Here is an 18,380-nt window from a genome sequence, read left to right on the forward strand (position 1 = left end):
TTTCAAATACAATGTATCTCCAGACATTTGAAAATTCAAATACAGAACTCTTCAACTTTTGCCGATAGCTATAAACTGAATAAGTACAGCTATTCAGTGCATCTCTCTATTTGCAAAGGAATATGAAGTTATAAAATCAACATATATACAGATCTATGCACTTGGACATGTATGAAGCTACATATCTCACTTTGGCATTTATATGACACATGCTTGACAAAACTGCAAACCACATAACGAATCTCAGCAGATTATGAGATACATTATATGTATAATGAATATCTTTAAACAAAAGGGAAATGAGTGTACGTATTTCGTCAATTTGATCCACAATTACAAAAGAATTTTAAGCGCCTGATACATGTAGATGTGCACTAAAATAAAAATTAAACACAAAAACTTTTCTGCAGCTAATACAGTCTGTACTGTAATCTAATTAAAGTTCATTTTCATATACTATGAAGACTCAGAAGAAAAAAGCCCTATCCTTATGTTATCTGATAAGCTGTATACTTGATATATCCCTCCGATTTCTATTTGAGACACTTGGCTACATTGTATTTGTATGTTATGATTGGCCTTATAATCTGAAGTTGCCTGCTGCAAAAGGGATTGTTGCTTGACACAAGTATCACACTCTTTCAATCCGGGGTCATGTCCTTAATTCCAAAAAATTGAAAATAATCAGTTTGGTTTTTTTTGCTTATCTTAGGTCGTTACCGGGTGCCAAAATTCAACATACATGTACGCATGAATTTTAAGCAAAAATTATAAGATCATTATAGAGAAATTAATTCGATGACAATGCATGAATCTTAGGCAAAATGCATGATTTTGGCAGTTCTGCACCTGTCCTCTAACTCCTACATGTGTTAAGTCTTTAAGGAGCCATGGGTGGGCGGGGTAAGTAAGTTCTTGAACTAACAAAATCCATCTGAAGTCCAATAAAACAAATTGGAACAGAGTTTAACACAAGTTCTATATGTTTCTGGATAAGTATTAGGTGCAGACAGACTTTATCTAAGTACTGAAGTGCTGAACAGTGGATGACCGCAAGTTCTTGTGGATAGCAGAAACAGGTCAGATCTCTTAACAACTCTACCTAAAACTGACACATTCTTGTTTAGTTGATAATTGGTCTTCTCTATTTTTACAAGTTTATCCCAGAGTTTTTTGTTTTTATAACTTGAAATTAAACTTCGCCACATTATGTATTCATGTACAATGTACCTGTCCTAAGTCAGGATAGTTTGTTGCTGTGTTACATTTTTGATTTTCAGTATTTTTTCGTGCTTTAGGGCATTACTTTTCTTGTTTGCATTGGTTTACATTTGTCATTTCAAGGCCTTATACAGATTACTATGCAGTAGTGGTTTTGCTCATTGTTGAAGGCTGTGCTGTATGATCACATACAGTCTTGACAGTTGACTTGTTAATTTCCGTGTCATTTAACTTTGGTCTCTTGTGAAGGGCTGTCTCATTTGCAATCACACCACATCTTTTTAATATACATTTGTGAGGGGGGTTAGGAGGGGTCCTGATACCAAAATCCTGGGCTTAGAATCCCAAAATCCTGATCTTAAAAACACCTGATCCGAGGGTCCCGATTAAGGTCCAATTAATTCCCCCTCATTTGTATTTACAAATTAACAATAAAGTATAACAACACAAATATTAGTGGCTATATATTTATGATAATGTGTCATTTATGAATGTATTTGAATAAACAATTTTTTCATGTACATATAAAAGACTTAGATGTTAAAAATGTTTACTCTTAATTAAATTTTCTGCATTTGACAAATTTGAGAAAAATATATAATTGTAATCCTCAACATGTAAGGAAAAATCCAGAATTCATAATATAATTGTAATCCTTAGCATGTAAGCAAAAATCCAGAATTCATAATATATTAAGACAAATTAGTATAGAAAATATTCCATAAATTGATTTAACTTTTATGTTTTCATCTTTTATTAATTAAAAATAATTAATTTATCTATCATAAGCTTGACATCCATTTTTACAAAGTTACTGGTTAGATATTGATATTACACATGTTATTAGAAAATATGTTACTGTAACTCAGGAAACCTATCAAACAGTTCAAAGTAGATGGATAACAATCAAATAACTCAAAAATACCATAATTTAACTGCCACCTTAATGTTTCCCTGGCACCATAACTCAATGATTATTGACAATTTGTCTATATTTAAATACCATCCATTGTTAAAACCTGAGGAAGCTCACAGAAAATGGTATTTACATTTTTTCACTAACATTATCTTTATTACATAACAAACTCAAACTTCATAAAACCTTCAAAGTACACAAGTACCTGGTTTCAATGTTGACCTTTTATTTTTGTCAAGTGACAACTGTTAGTTTTTGAAATGAGCTTATTTACATTAAAAAAAACTAAATAAACATTTTGCAGAAAAAGTTTTGAAGTTTTAACTACCATATACATGTAAATACATTAACATGTAAAATAGATACATGTGTTGAATTCAACGCAGTCCGATGAAAAAAACAATAAAAACAAGATTTTCATTTTGAATTGCTTTCTCTTTGAAATAATTATATATAACATAACATTCAGCTTATCAAAAAAGAAAAACCCAATAATCCTTCTAAATCTATGATATATACTTATCACTGCAACAAGATAATTACCATTTGAATTTAAATATATATAAGAATGAAAACCTGGGTTAAAAGAAATATACTTTCCATTTTTTCAAAAGCATTTCTGCTTTTTTTAGTTTACCAGATATTATACGATCATACTTTGATTCCAAAAACACTTTCTTTAGTGTGTTATGTTCCTTTGATATTGCAGTTTGTAACTTAGCCATAGCAATATCAAATGAAGATTTAAACGATCTGTTGCCTGGATATTTTTCAAGAAGAGTTTGGTATTTGATGACATCTATTATTTCTCTATTCTCATCACCTAACAGATCTTTGCAAAAGTCCATCTCTGTTTTAGGTTTTTGAACATCTGCCATCACTGTAAATAAAATACAGTTCTATGTAGGAAATGCATTTATTTAAAATACAGATAAAAAAGTGTTCAATAAAAATTTTCATATTAGGCACAATAAACTTTTTTCAAAACATAAAAGTTCGTTCGTATACATTGAAATTTGTTGTTACATAGGGTACTTGGTCAAATCATGACACACTGGTTTACGGTTTACAGCTGTTACTTGTCATAGATATACTTAACTTTTGGAACCAGGTTAAGTAATTTAATTGGTGTGCTGACAATAATAATTAAGGAACCTCAGAGTTTAAAGGTAGCTAGATGATTTGATCATGATTAAGTAAGTTTTATCAACAGAATGTTAATCAAATGATTTAAAATGAAACCTCCCAAAAAAGCAGTAAAATGAAAATAGATGAACGGACAGAAGATTACAGAGGGTCCTTGATGTCAGTCCTGTGTCCTCTTTTTAACTATATTTTTTTGTCCAGTTATGTTTTTGTTTATAATTATTGAGTATACGACTGTTGGCTTGCCTATATTCCTGTGTCTTGGCAATACAAGAACGAAGTGCAATAGATACAAATGTACTATAAATTAGGATATTCATGTCAATTAAAAAGTGATCATCATTTAAATGTTTTAATATGAGGGGGGGGGGGAGAATTCCTGTCATTAATTTTTACTTTGTTTTATGCACTTTTAATTTCAAAAGCAAGATTATTATTGACAAAAAGAACAACATATTTTTATTAATTACAACATGTATAAATTGTTCAATTTACCTTTACTTGAATCTAATACATATTGATGGACCATATTCATTTTGTCAATTTGTCCAAGTTCTAGCAGAATCCCCTTATTACTTTTACCTGAAAATAAAACATCACATTTATCAAGTTTGAAGAGACAATTCATTTTATTATTTATTAAACATGTATGTACAAAAGACGAAAATGATTTGTTTCTGAATTCTCTAAGCATGGAAATCATATATGAAACTTGAAAATTACAGCATCTTTTCAGTCTGAAAGTAAATTATTATTAGACCCCTACCGTTGAAGTTGAAGGGGACTTAAGTTTGCACTCTCCGTCTGTCTAAAATATTCTGAAATAGACAGTTGAATACTGGACCGTGCACGATTCAGTCTCCACTTGTAATTGATATTGCAGGTTTTCACTTTATGTGAAAAAAGGACTGTTTATGTCGTTCTGACACAACAAGTCATACATGTAATAGTTTCAATAGGATTTACATTACCTTTTTTGTCTTCAAAAAGATTCCTTTTAACTTGCAATTTTCTCTTCCTAATGGTTGTTCTACATGTACTTGCTGTATAACTTGACCTGTCATCATTGTCACATATAGCAGATTTCTTATCTGTAATAAGATTTGCATAAATTTGGATTATTGTATATTGAAAAATTCAAATATTTGTCAAATAATGCATGCAATAAGCAGATAACATCGTTATCATAGATCATGAAGATAGGGAGCTAGGCCTAAAATAAAATATTGTTTGTTTCCCCAATCCCGACCGACCCTGCAAAATTGGTGCTGCTCATAAAATTTTATTGTCAAAACTAAGTCGAATATTATTTTATTCATTTTGGATTGTCACGCTTGCTGGATCGTCTGATAATGTTCAAGCTTTTTAGAAAATAAAATTTCCCTACCTACCTACCGTCACCTGGCTTGGCAGGGTCGGGATTGGGGAAACAAACAATATTTTAATTTAGGCCCTACCATGGCCATTTAAACTGACAACTTTCATCATTTTCAGTTACATGTACATGTAGTTGTGAAGTTTGTTCAACAATGGTTTCATGAATATAAAGGTATGAAATGGGATAAAAAATTTAAAAAAAACCAAGCCAAAGCAAGAAAAAAATAATTTAAGGTCTGCCGAGCAATATATTTTATGGTAAAAATGGTATTTCATAAATGCCAGTTTTAATGTAACTGATTGAGTTTTAAGTTTTTATTATAATTATCATACCTTTGTTAATATATGAGTTGTAAAGAACTTTAACTTTGTCATCTTCCAAATGCTTATATCCTGAAAGATAAAACATTGAACCTAAAATCTTCATCCATCAAACTTAATTATAAATATAAAGTTACCAATGTTTATAAATATATTACAGCTAATTTCCTAAAGCATGTAGAGCAAGACTTTAGTTAGGTTTCTTGCTTTGTTTGTATATTGTACAATCATTAGGATAACACTTAATTAAATTCAAATATGAAATATACAAGTTAAACTATGCCTATATAAATTGTTTAAAGATATCAATCTGATTTACAAAGCTTGTATAAACAATTATACAAACAAAGCATGCAAGCCAACCAAAGTTTTGCTTTACATACATTAGGAAATTAACTGTAATACATAGATAAGTTAGATTTGTTTTATATTTATAGGTACATGTATTGTATGTGTTACTGGAATACTAAAAATTATATGCCAAGGCCAAATAAAAATATATGTGTGGTTACAGTAACATTCTTTTAGGAAATAAGGGTCGGTAGGTGAGGAATTTCATTTTATTTATTTTTAAATTTTTATGATGGACATGATGGATTGTCAAAATCAATAAAAAAAATGTGTTGAATACAGTATTATACATGCCTCTACCGGAAGTTCCACATTTTTCAAGTGTTACTGGGAAAAAAATAAATAGCCATGTTACGTTTCTTGTTAATTTTGTTGCATTTAAGAATTGATATTTCTGATGAAGTTCAGATATTAAACGGGAATCTATGAATTATTTAAATTCACAATCCTCCAAATTTGATCAATTAATTGTTGTTTTCAGAAATGACACAAAAAAAGTTCTTCGGTCTTTCTGGTAACTGGAACCACAATTACATTTTTATTTAGCCCAATTGTGTAAAAAATGAACAATGAATTTCTTTACATGCAATTTCTATGCATTTTTCTTAACAGTCATCAGAAATCTCATTTTAAAACAAAAGACTAACTTGTTGAAAGCTGTTTATCTATTACTTTTCTTGCAGCAAATTTCTCATCAACATTGTGTACAGTATGATTTGATAACTGGTAGCCTGTAAATAAGGATAAAGGAAAATGAAATTAAAATAAAGTTTATTACATTTTATATATTAGTTTTTTAATATTACTTTTCAGACACAAAGACTACTGTTGAAAATTTGTTGGTAACTTGGTGGATGGATTTAACCAAATTATTGGTAATATGCAAAAGTAAAGATTAAAGTTGAGGACCTCCAGACATTCTTCAAGGACCACCACAGGGAGATAAGAATTCTTTGACAACAGGCTTTCATTCTAAAAAAAAACCCAAGTATTTGTAAAGTTTTGCTGGTTAACCAAAAACACTGATAAGTATTGAAAAACCATGTAGAATTATTTTGTTAACTTTTCAGTTTTTGGCATGATGTGTATTAGATTTTAAAATTTACAATGGTCTCCAGAAAGGGAAACAATCTGTTTAGATGAAATGGTCATTGAATCATCATCTTTAATAAAAATATGGCTGAATTATTTGTCTTTAAAGGTTTTGCATTTTAGAAATATTCATATTGGAGAAATCATGAACATAAACCACATTCACTTTGGACACTTTAAGACATTGAAATATAAGACAAATTCATCAGTTTTGTGAATTGATAGTTTTGACCCTTATTGTTTACTAGGTAGCTCATTTGGAAGAGCACCTCAACCCAGTTGAGGAGGTTCCAGGTTCAAATCCTGGCCTAGTACTTATGCTGGCTACAGTTTACTGCAGTTTTTATACGCCTGTTTACGGGACGTATGATGGTATACCGTTGATCGTACGTTATCAACTTGTTGAACATTAATTCAAAAACACTTTAACCAATATGCCTGAAACTTTGGAGAAATGTTTATACATGTATCTATAATGTAAGCTCCTGCGTGTTTTTTTTTCTCATGAATTCTGGATTTTGTAGGTTCTGAGTTGTGGGACATTTTCATTCAGTTTCATTGTTACAAGAAATTTAATATACAAACAACGAGTACACATATTTCATATTGGATTGATAATTCTGCAATATTTATTTTTTTTAGTTTATACCTGTCTCTTCATGATTGGTGTGATTTTCCTCCACAGTCGGAATAAATGCTGGTTCCTGCTCATCATCTGAAAAAATTGAAAACTGGTAAGAAATATTCTAATGCAACAACGTTTGTAACGTTCATTTTGATTGGATAACGTCACTTATTTACATGGCATCAATTGACTTGCTATGGGACGTACGTGCATGCGTAGATGGTAAATGACAGATTTTAAATGCATGTTTTAACGTTGTTTTTTGTCAGTTTCATTAGAATGGAGATAACAATATTGTATTTTAAGCTCCAACGGCATCAATTGGGGATTTGATGGTCGTAAATACCCGTTTACTGTCTCCGCTAACGCGTCGCCAGGAAACTTAATTTGCCACCATCAAATCCCCAATTGATGCCGTCGGATCTTAAAATACAATACAGTTATCTCCTAAATAGTTTTTGGGAAGTTTGCTATAGCTTACTTATGCTGAGTTCACACGTAATTCGAATTCAACACATCTTACGTCCATTTTAATTTGAATTACAATGCATGTCAAATTGCCTTAACTGTCCAAACAACCTTAACTTTTGATTAGTTTTAACAAAAGCATATATGTAATGTGAATTGGATAATTACAATTTAATAGCCAATTCGAATTAAAAAGAAGAGTGTGTATACCTATTTAACGAATTTGCATTCAATTTGAATTAAATGTATGTGTTAGCAAGGCATATAGCTACCTTCCTAAGGTATTGGCCTCAAACTTCTAGTGACAGATTACAGCAAATGTTTTGCTCCAAGATAATTAATAACTAGTGTTAAAAACATTGCTTTATATTGAAAGATGCTTTTGAAATTTTACCAAACGTCAGATGGAATAATAAAGGTTGGCAGCAAAAAGTCTTATTATAAAATTATTTCAGGATACTTTGACCTACCAGATTGCTCATCATAACTTGTTGTTGTTGCCTGAATAGAATGTTGGACTGCTGTATCTAAAAATAAAAAGAAGATAATTATGTTGCTTGACCTACAAAACTCTTTGTGCTGCTAAGTTGCTTAAGTCTACTGACCAATATTGGGTTGTAACATGTTTTATATTGATAATGCTGCAATATTTATTTTTTTTAGTTTATACCTGTCTCTTCATGATTGATGTGATTTTCTTCCACAGTCGGAATAAATGCTGGTTCCTGCTCATCATCTGAAAAAATTAAAAACTGGTAAGAAATAATAGTTTTTGAAAATTTGCTGTACTTACTATAAAAAGGAGATAACTCTGCAAATGAAAGATAAATTCTGTAATCCGCAAGTAAGGAATAAACTATAATCAACAAGTTTATGACAAATACAAAATAAGAAACAAACAATACACATGATACAACTGCAATTCATAAATATATACACAATCATTTTATATGTGTAATTAGTTCAAATACCCCAATAAACAAATTGGTATTGATGAAACTTCACAGACCATCATACATACAGGGGCTACTGAGGTTGTGCATGATGAGTATAATCAGGTCAGAATATCATGTTAATTATAAATGTAATTTGATAAGAATGTTAAATATTTTTCATTTTAGTAAATACCTGTCTCTTCATGATTGCTGTGAGTTTCATCCACAGTTGGAATAAATGCAGGTTCATGCTCATCATCTAAAAAACAAAGAAACTGGTAAGAAATAATACAGTTCATCGGTGTGGAAATGCCTTGCATGACTCATACAGTGTACATTGAAACACATGGACAAGTATTTTTTTAAATATTACTTTCAATGGACAAAAAAAATCACATGACAAAGTTCAATTTCGTAAAATTTTACTGGACAAGTAACATTTACAGCTAGACTTGTCCAGAGACAAGTGCTTGCAACATAATTTCCACACTGCTGCAGTTTTTGAGACCAAATAAATGCAAACAATCATAATGCAATGATATATTGAATATAATGAGAGAAAAAAGTTAAAACACTACAAAAAATTGTTCTTTATATATATAATGTTCTTATAATTCCTTTGTTCCTAGATATAGGAAGATGTTGTATGAGTGTCAATGAGACAACTCTCCACCCAAATAACAATTTATAAAAGTAAACCATTAAAGGTCAAAGGCCTTCATCACAGAGTCTTGGCTAACACCTAACAACAAGCTATGAAGGACCCAAAACTACTATTGTAAAACCATTCTAACAGGAAAAACAATGGTCGTATCTATTAAAAAAAAAACAAGAAATGAAACATGAAATGAAAGCAAAAACTCTAATTAAACAAATATTTCAGGATACTTTGACCTACCAGATTGCTCAACACTATTTGTTGATGTTGCCTGGATACCTGTGCTAACATTCGGATAGGGGACTTCTTTGTCTACAAGAAATAAGGTGTAGTTTTAGATAGTTGTGTGTTTTTATTATGTTGATTTTCCTGTTCATAGATTTTACGTTAATAATAACAGAAATCTTTAAAATTTTAACACAAGGTTAATGACCACAAAAGAAAGGTTTGGAGTGATTTTGGGAGTTTTGGTTCCAAGGAATTAGGGGCTAAAAGGGTCCAAAATTAGACTTTGTTTGATTTCATCAAAACTTGAAATATTTGGGTTCTTTAACAGTTCAAATCTAACCGTGTTTTCAGATTCTTAACTTTTTGGTTCTGTTTTCAAATTGGTCTACATTTAGGTCCAAAGGGGTCCAAAATAAAACTAAGCTTGATTTTAACAAAAATTGAATTCTTAGGGTTCTTTGATATATGCTGAATCTAAACAGGTACTTAGATTATGGGCCCAGTTTTTAAGTTGGTGCAAATCGTGGTCCAAAATTATTATATTGTATTATAATTATTGTGTAATAGCAAGAAATTTTCAATTGCACAGTATTCTGCAATAGCAAGAAATCTTCAAGAATTGACTTCTGGTTGTATTAAGCTGCGCCCTGCAGAGCATTTGGTTGTATTTTACACTTAAAAACCTGGTCTTTTAAGGCTTTGGTCAATTTTGTGCTGCTGAGGTTTCAATATGGTTGCAATGAATGCATAGTAAGTTATTATTCTGTGAAGACACATGTACATGTATTACCTTTCTTTCTTTCATTCAACACTATAACAATTTTTCCATCTTGACCCCTTTTTTTAAACTTAAGTAAAGGCAATGACAGATTTTTTGTTTCATATTGATCTATGCAATTTTGCCAGATTTGTTCATTTTCCTCATGTTTTTGTTTTAAGGAAGAAGATCTGAAATGCAAGAGAAGAGGCCCATCATCTCTGAAAGAAGGTTCCTGCTGACTGTCATGAAAGACCACAGAATCACCATTGAAGTGCCACCAGATGTCTTCTCCAGGTTTAACAAATTCAGCAATCCTGCTTAAATGTGTTTGATACAAAGATGATTTGTTCATTAGGATGTCTTTGTTAAATACAGAACTTGTTCTTTCTGGTAGTAGTTTAGCTAGGCGACTTATCTCACATTCTTGTTTTTTTAAGGAGTCTAATCTGTCATCAGCTTGTGATTGACAATTGTATCTGATGATAGCATTGTCAATCACATCACCAGGTTTTCTGTTTGAAGTGGTCTCGGAAATTCTTCTAAGAAGTCCAAAAGATCTCTCCTCATCTTCAGTAAGAACAGATTTGGTGTTCATGATCCTGTATGTTTCAGCTAGATGTGTAACAATGGAGTGAAAATGGTTACCATAGAACTTTCTTTGTGTCATTTTCACAGGATTAGCAATTACAGACTTCGCCAATACTCCAAATAAAAAGGTTATGTTGAAAAGGCGAAGTACTTGCCTTGGACTTCTTTTCTCCTCAGGGCTGTAAGCAATGTGAATAATTTCCACCATGGAAGAAACCATCTTGACTATATCATTAGATATCTTGTCATCTAAGAAGAGAGAGTGAACCAATTTCTCCAGTTTGATGGCAATACATCTGGCATCGGAACCCTTAAGTTGGTTTTTATCACCAATGGCCTTTGTTGTAAACTTTTCAAGTGCCAACTTTGTCTCAGGATCTTCCACATGGTGTGGAAGTTCCGTTAAAACATTTTGCACCACATTTGTTATATCATGCAATGGTTCACACTGCATGATCTCATAATGGGCAATATGATGTTCAGAGGCTGATGTTGATGGGTTATTTAGCATCAGTGCTGGTGGTCTGCAGATTCCATGTAACAGCTCTGTCAGTTCTTGTTGTAGGGATGGCTTATCTTCTTTTATGATTTCGATTTTCCTATAATCCAATTCATTGATAATTTCTTCTTTTTTTAAATTTTTGAAGGGATTAAAATTACCTCCCTCAATTTTTTTCCACAAATACCCTTCAGTTACAAGTTTTCGTCTGTCTTCCAGATCCTGAGGTTTTTGCTTGTAGCAGCTTTCAAGATTAATATGGGCTTTTGATGGAATACCACAAAGACAGCTGTATGCTCCACCTCTCTGTTGTCCTGCTTCAAACTGTCTTGCAGGGTTGTCGCCACTGAAAACTCTTATTTTGTCCGTGAAAGTGACATCTTGGAATTTGGTTCCTTCAGATACTTCTACAATGTCCTCCATTCTGGTCTGTATATAAGTTCTTTGGTCTTGATCTGTACTTGCTGAAATTGTATCCCAGTTTATTCAAAATATTCTCCAGAGACAGATTTGATCAGTTTCAAATTCTATCAAGGAATCTGGTCGGCAACTTAATATTTTTTTTGCAACACAGATTTCATTGAATAATCTTAAAAAGTTGTTTTTTTCAAAAAGTGAAACAGGCTTTTAAAAAGGGTAGGACTGGAGAGTAAAAGTAATTTTGATTTAAAAGCCATTGCATCTTGTTTGATTTTCTTACGAGGGAAACTATAGGCCCTTAACAAAAAATGTCTTTATTTGCAATATTTGGACACAAATGTAATATTTGTAATAGTACCCTGTTTTCTTTTCATGAAATAGGACAAAGAAATGTTTAATTGGTAATCATACCCCATTTTATTTTTATGGAATAGGACAAAGAAATGTATATTTGGTAATCATGTCCCATCTTATTTTTATTGAATAGGACACAAATGTATTATTGGTTATCATACCCCATTTTATTTTCATGGAATAGGACAAAGAAATGTATAATTGGTAATCATACCCCATTTTATTTTCATGGAATAGGACAAAGAAATGTTTAATAGGTAATCAAACCCCATTTTATTTTCATGGAAAAGGACACAGAAATGTAAAATTGGTAAACATACTTCATTTTGTTTATATAGAATAGGAAACAGAAATGTTTAATAGGTATTCATACCCCATTTTATTTTCATGGAATAGGACAAAGAAATATATAATTGGTAATCAAACCCAATTTTATTTTCATGAGTTGGAGAAAGAGTACCATTTTTAGTCGTACCCCATTTTCTTTTTAAATAGAATTTGATCAGTTACAAACTCTTTCCATACAATATTTCTCCTTATACTTTATCTATTTGTTGTCATGTAGTTCTTTTTTTACCTGATTGTCCTAAAATATACAGTTGTGGCCTTTCAACAATTTTCTGTATATCTATATCTTTGATGGTAGGATTTTTTTCCAGATACTCTTTGCTTGTTAGAAAATTTGCAGAGTCATACATGTAACTGATCATGAAATTTATGTAGGTATGGCTAAGAATATCCGAATGGTCATGCCAGACTTTAATGTTTCTTGATCTTTGAATTGCCTTCAAGATGTTACGTTTTGTTTCTGTGTTGCTGTTGCAGTGATGATTCTCTTGCAACTTGATCAGACACTTGTCTAGCTCAGGCTCTGTTAATTCGTCATAATATTCATCAGTGTTCACTCTAAGAACCCCAGCTGCATGTAACCTATGGTTTTCTTTTTCCAATATTTCTTTTAATGGAATTTTTCTACCATAGACTGTTTTTGATTTTTCAATAAGGTTTCCTTCCTTATTTATTGTTGTTGTTAGGAAGGTTTTTGGAGCTATCTTTTTTCCAATGTTAATTTCGCCTGACTCTACCTTTTCCTTAACTATACCTCTCAGTATTTTGGCTGACCTTGGTGTATTTAGAGAAATGTTTGTCTTCAGCAACCTTTTTTTTGCACGACGAACACGGCGCAAGTAATCCCTGCCGCTTACTCGACTTTGCTTGTTAAATTTGTAAATATCTATTCCTAATGAAAAAAATAAAGGTAGATTGAAAGCAACTGTTTCAGACCATCAAAATTCATTTTAACATTATCAAAAGGGATGTCTAATTAGATTTTTGATGAATTTACTAAACATAGAATATAATAGTGCAAGTTTAGCATCTGTGTACTATGGACACATTCTATAATTGCTACAGTATGGTTCTGATTGGGTAATAATAGCAACTCCTTTCTTTCTTTTTTTTTTAAATCAAATTGATATGTCTTACAAAAATATTTTTTACTGTTTTTGCCATTCAGGATGTGGATTGCTTGATTACAAATTTACTTTTAATAGCAAACTTTTAAATAAAGAGTTTAAAGCAATCCATGGATTTATTAAAAATTTATATTCAGTAAATATTAAAAAATAAAGGAGTCTGTAAAAATTGCTTTCATTATACCTTGCTCTTTAGCATATGCCATTAAAATCTGTCCTGAATTCAGTGGCATTTTGTTATTTAGATTCTGAAAGTTGTGTTTTCTTGCCATGCTTGTCCAATTTATTATTTGACCCTCTTCAATAGTTGATATTTCCTCAATGAAATTCTCTCTGTCAAATTTGTATTTATCAAAATTCCCGTGATGTTTTTTTGGTTTCAGTTTTCCAAGCTGTTCTTGCTCTAGTTTCTTTTGGGTAATCTTTCTTGCCTCTTCTTTTGTTGAAAAAAATATCATCCTCTCGCGGTCATGGCTTTTATACGATTTCCCTAATGTTAAGAACTGCCTAACATCATTGTCATTGTCAGTTAATGCACTGTTGATCGATTGCATGGACATGTTGAGTGTTTGTTCCATTGTGTTTTTCCTGCTTTCTGCGGTTTCAGTTGGTGACAGATGAAAAGATTCAGCAATTGCAGTTTCAAAGTTTACATCAAATTTTGAAGCAAATACTGGGTTTATAACTTGCACAACAGCTTTTGTCACCTGTTAAAACAGTTTTGTAGTAGAATAATGGATTGTATTACAAATGAAATGTATGTTGTTTAATTGAAGGTAGTTCTGGGGGAATGAAATATTTCTTTGATCTAAGATCATTTAAATTTTAATGCATTGACAAAATATTTATGTTGGTTAATAGAAAATGTTTATATTGCCTTTTCTCTCATTTTAATGTGTTTCACATTAATCCACCTTTGTGAGAAAAATAATTATCATGTTCTTGGCATGATTGGTTGAATTTTAATTATGACATCAAAATTTCTTGCTTTTATTTAAATTTTTCAATGTGACGTCACGAAAAAGGGCAGCCATGCTTGATATGGCGTCAAATAGAAAGAACACAACTTTCTGAAGTTTTTTGGAATGACAGGACAAAGTTTGTATTAGATTTTGTTTAAAAGTCAATAGAAAAAAAATTCAAACGCTTCATCTTGTGTACTACAATATTTCTCAACTCAGACAATTAATTTTAAAATCTAAAAATCTTGGCAATTTCACATATTAAAATCAGTATCCCCAGAACTACCTTTTATAATATTGTGTGAATGTCTTTTACTGAAAACATTTTAAGTACTTTATAAAGGGACATGGATTTATAGTTAAGACTCAAGTTATTTTATTAAACTGGTCACTTAATTACACATCTAATTGTAACATGTTATATTTAAGAGACTACAAATAGTGTTACAAATATAGTAGATTCATTTATAAAAAAAATTGCATTTGTTGAAGGTGAATATGTCTTTTTATGGTAATGTTTTATAAACTAGAGTGTGCAAATTTATATGCATTTGCAGCATAACAGATTGCATGAATCATTTGTCATATGTTCAGACATCTTTGTTTTTTCTCCTTAGATTCAAGGTTTTAATATAAGGTAAAAGTCTAGAGAATGCCTTTTTCAGCAATTTTTTCAACATCAAACATCTTGAGAATGAGTCAAATAACCTATAAACATTTTAAAGCTTATTTTGTTCCTTTTTTTTTTTAAATTTCATCTAAGTCTATAATAATGGCAGTATAATGATTTGGAAATGAAATTCAAGAGAGTCATAACAAAGATATTGATGATCAAAATTAGAATTAGTTCAATTTTAAAAATATATTTAGGAAATGTTTAATTAATTCATTACATAATTGAATTTATTTGAATAAATTTGCTTGATGAAAGAAAATTTGTATGATATAATTGCTTTTGTGGAAAAATAAATCTTGAAGGAGGAGGACCATTTAATAGTAAAACTAGACATTAATGAGTCAAACTTGTATTGTATTCTTTCAAGTTTTCCTAATTTGTGTTGAATGCATTTTTGCTTCTGATTTGCCCATGCACACTGAAATACAATAAAGTAAGAATAAATAAACTGTTTATATGTTGAATTTTTAATCAAAAGTATTAAAGCTTAGGAAACCAGTCTTCTTATTTTGTGAGCTGCATATTATATCATTTACAATTATTTCAACTTCTTTTTTTATTAATGTTTTATTCCAAATATTGTGTTGTGTCTTATAAAGATGTCAGATCTTTTTGTATTTTTGAATATTTTAATGTACCACTATTAAAAGTAATTGTTTTATGAATAAGTGTTAAAGGGAGACTATTCAGACAACTGTATAGCATTGACACATGCATTTATAAATCAGTTTGAATAGTGAGCTAGACTTTTTATCTTTAATATAAATTTAATGTACAAATACTGAATTAAATATCAAGTTTAAATTCACTTCACAAGTAAAGCTGAAGGGCTAGAGATTTAGACAGTTAATTTTGACAAATTTTATTATAATTTTGATTATTAGGAAATTGGTCCTCATTTCAGTTGGCTGAACTCCTGACCTGAACAAGTTTGTCATTGTATTGATTGATTTTTGTGTCAAAACCCAGTTATACCAACTTAATGTTTTAAAAGTAGTAGAAGTTTATATAATGTTGAAAAAGCTTGTTCATAAAAATAAATCATTTAGTACCAGGTGAAAACATGCCAAAAAAAACACCATAATTTACATTGATTGTTATTCATAGCTTATTAAGTAGAATTAAAAAAGAGTAGTTTTCTTTTCCTTATACTGTCTGGATAATAGAAGATAAAATTTGGTTGAAATGCACTAAAAATAAGCATTTAGGGGAGATAACTCTAATTTTCTATTATTCTAACCAATTCTCCAACTTGGTTATTTCCATAACCAGAAACGCTAACAACAAATTCACTTTTTCTAACTTATAATGAATGAACTTCAAAGTAGAATGATTAGCTTGGTGTTTATTTTTTATTAGTTTTATTATTTTACCATTTTGCCTGATCCTTATAGGCAGTTAAAACATGGAAGGCAATTTTTCCCTGCCATGCATACCTCCCACTTTTTAAACCGATATTAATTTTGAAACAGATAGTCTGATATGATCAATGATTACAATCTAGAAATCTTATATAAATTTGTGTATGAGGAAATATGTTAGTATGATTCTTGTTGAGAAGGCTTATGTTTGTGGTTCTAGAAGTTATTTGTTTTATAGAAATAAGGATAATCACTTTTTTGTAAAGGCCTTTATCTGTTTATAAACTATAGATCACATTGCACATACATTTTATTAAATTCTTTCATTTATTTATTGATTTTCGATTTTCAAGATGAACTTTAAAATCTGATCTCAAATTTAGGATTTTTTTATTAGATTCTGTTGGCCTGCAGACAGGATCTGAATGCAATTTTACAAGCCTAAGCTGCTGGGCCTGTAGCTAATCATGATACTGGTTCACTTTGTCAGTGATATTTTTCCAGTTTATACACCAATTATTCTTAATTTTAAGAATTTTTATTTTACCACACCTTATTTAAAGATGGAGAGGCAGAAAACTCTTCCTGAATTGTGTCCACCAGATTTGTACAGGAAGACTTAAGATTTTCTGCCTTATTTTCAACTTTTCTACATGTATGTAATGACGAAGACACATTGTATTTTGTGGTGCAGATTGGGCAGTCTTCAAGGGTATGCTGATGTTTTTCAATTTCCTTCATTTGCATCCAGTTGACCAAACTAAACTGGGATACAAATTTTTCCTTTTCTCCAGTTTTGTTTTTGTTGAGATAGTATCTATTCTGGTATACATAATCTTGTAGTTTTGGCAGTTTTAGCCGAAAATAATTGTAGCTGCTGATGAGCATTTTTGGATATTTTCCCATGAAAATGCTGTAATTTTCATAACGCTGTTGAATCGACAAATGATTATTATAATGGGGCTTCAAAATTTTATCAGGCTCTGGATTTTGTTGTTTTGACTGGTTATAATTGTCAATTGCAGTCTTGTCCTTTGTTGACCTTGCAATAATTACTTTGGCAAAATTGCAGTAGTTCATTGTATTTGATATTTTTTGTTATATCATTCCATATTCTTGTTTGTATTATTGTTCATGATATATATGTCAAAATTTGAGATGCAAAATAAAATTCAAGATGAAAAATGTTTGTGTTATGACTCAGATGACTTCCATGTTTGGTTTGCTGCTGCTGCTGCTGCTATTCTCTGCTGAATACAGATAATTTCCAGAAGATTTTTATGATATGACTTTTGAGAAAAAAGATGGACATTCAACCAGAAAAAGTACAACAATGATTAAAAAACAAAATAAAGTCGAAAACAGAAATGAATAGAAATATATGAGACTTGAGTCTGGATGCTCCACACAAAAAGTTTGATTATCCATTGACAAAAACTACTTATTCTCAGGGGAAGATGCACAAATAATTTTATTTGGTGTTTTTTTTTCAAATACAAGTGTGATGGGTTAATGTTAAGACCTGGTCATACTATCAACACCAGTAACCCCCCCCCCCCCTTCCCCCCCCTCAAATTCTGTCCAGCATGTTCTAAATGTTTCTGTGTATGTTGATGAAGTAAAAAATTTCGTTTAAGGTGGTTAAAATAATTATAAGATCATAACTTAGTTCTTTATTATCACAAAAAGGCAAACAAATAGGGTCGCTTGTGATGGAACTTTGATCCTAGATATGGTCATCTGGAAGTCTTTCTAACACTATCAGCAACTAAAAGAAAAAAAAATATACTGAAATATTATTCTGCAGCTGAAATATATATTACCAACATTATGCATTTAAAGGTAAGTTTTTTTCACACAAAAAAAATCAATTTTTTTTTTTTTATTAAAAGGATAAAGGTATACCAACGGCATTTATATCAAAGCTGTCATTTTATTAAGTCTCCC

The 18,380-nt window shown here is 30.7% G+C and overlaps 1 protein-coding gene and 1 long non-coding RNA gene across 2 annotated transcripts; one reads left to right on the forward strand and one right to left on the reverse strand.

Moving 5' to 3' along the window:
* Positions 1–2,023: 2,023 nt before the first annotated feature.
* On the reverse strand, positions 2,024–4,383 carry LOC143081820 (uncharacterized). Its single transcript, XM_076257506.1, has 3 exons — positions 4,255–4,383; positions 3,779–3,865; positions 2,024–3,017 (listed from the first exon to the last, which is right to left on the reverse strand). The coding sequence occupies exons 2-3, from the start codon at positions 3,816–3,818 to the stop codon at positions 2,719–2,721; spliced, it is 339 nt and encodes a 112-aa protein (XP_076113621.1). The 5' UTR covers positions 3,819–3,865; positions 4,255–4,383; the 3' UTR covers positions 2,024–2,718.
* Positions 4,384–8,637: 4,254 nt separating this feature from the next.
* LOC143083394 (uncharacterized) lies at positions 8,638–17,608 on the forward strand. Its single transcript, XR_012980686.1, has 3 exons — positions 8,638–8,730; positions 9,336–9,436; positions 10,278–17,608. It is a non-coding gene; the product is annotated as an uncharacterized LOC143083394 (long non-coding RNA).
* Positions 17,609–18,380: the final 772 nt, after the last annotated feature.

This window comes from Mytilus galloprovincialis, chromosome 7, assembly GCF_965363235.1.
Source record: "Mytilus galloprovincialis chromosome 7, xbMytGall1.hap1.1, whole genome shotgun sequence".
In the NCBI taxonomy this organism is placed as follows: Eukaryota; Metazoa; Mollusca; class Bivalvia; order Mytilida; family Mytilidae; genus Mytilus; species Mytilus galloprovincialis.

Bases quoted from the DNA above. Each gene is read 5' to 3' on its own strand.
- LOC143081820 (XM_076257506.1), bottom strand. From the start codon at position 3,818: ATGAATATGGTCCATCAATATGTATTAGATTCAAGTAAAG. The intron at 3,018-3,778 runs GTAAATTGAACA...TTTTATTTACAG, and splicing joins TGTATTAGATTCAAGTAAAG to TGATGGCAGATGTTCAAAAA.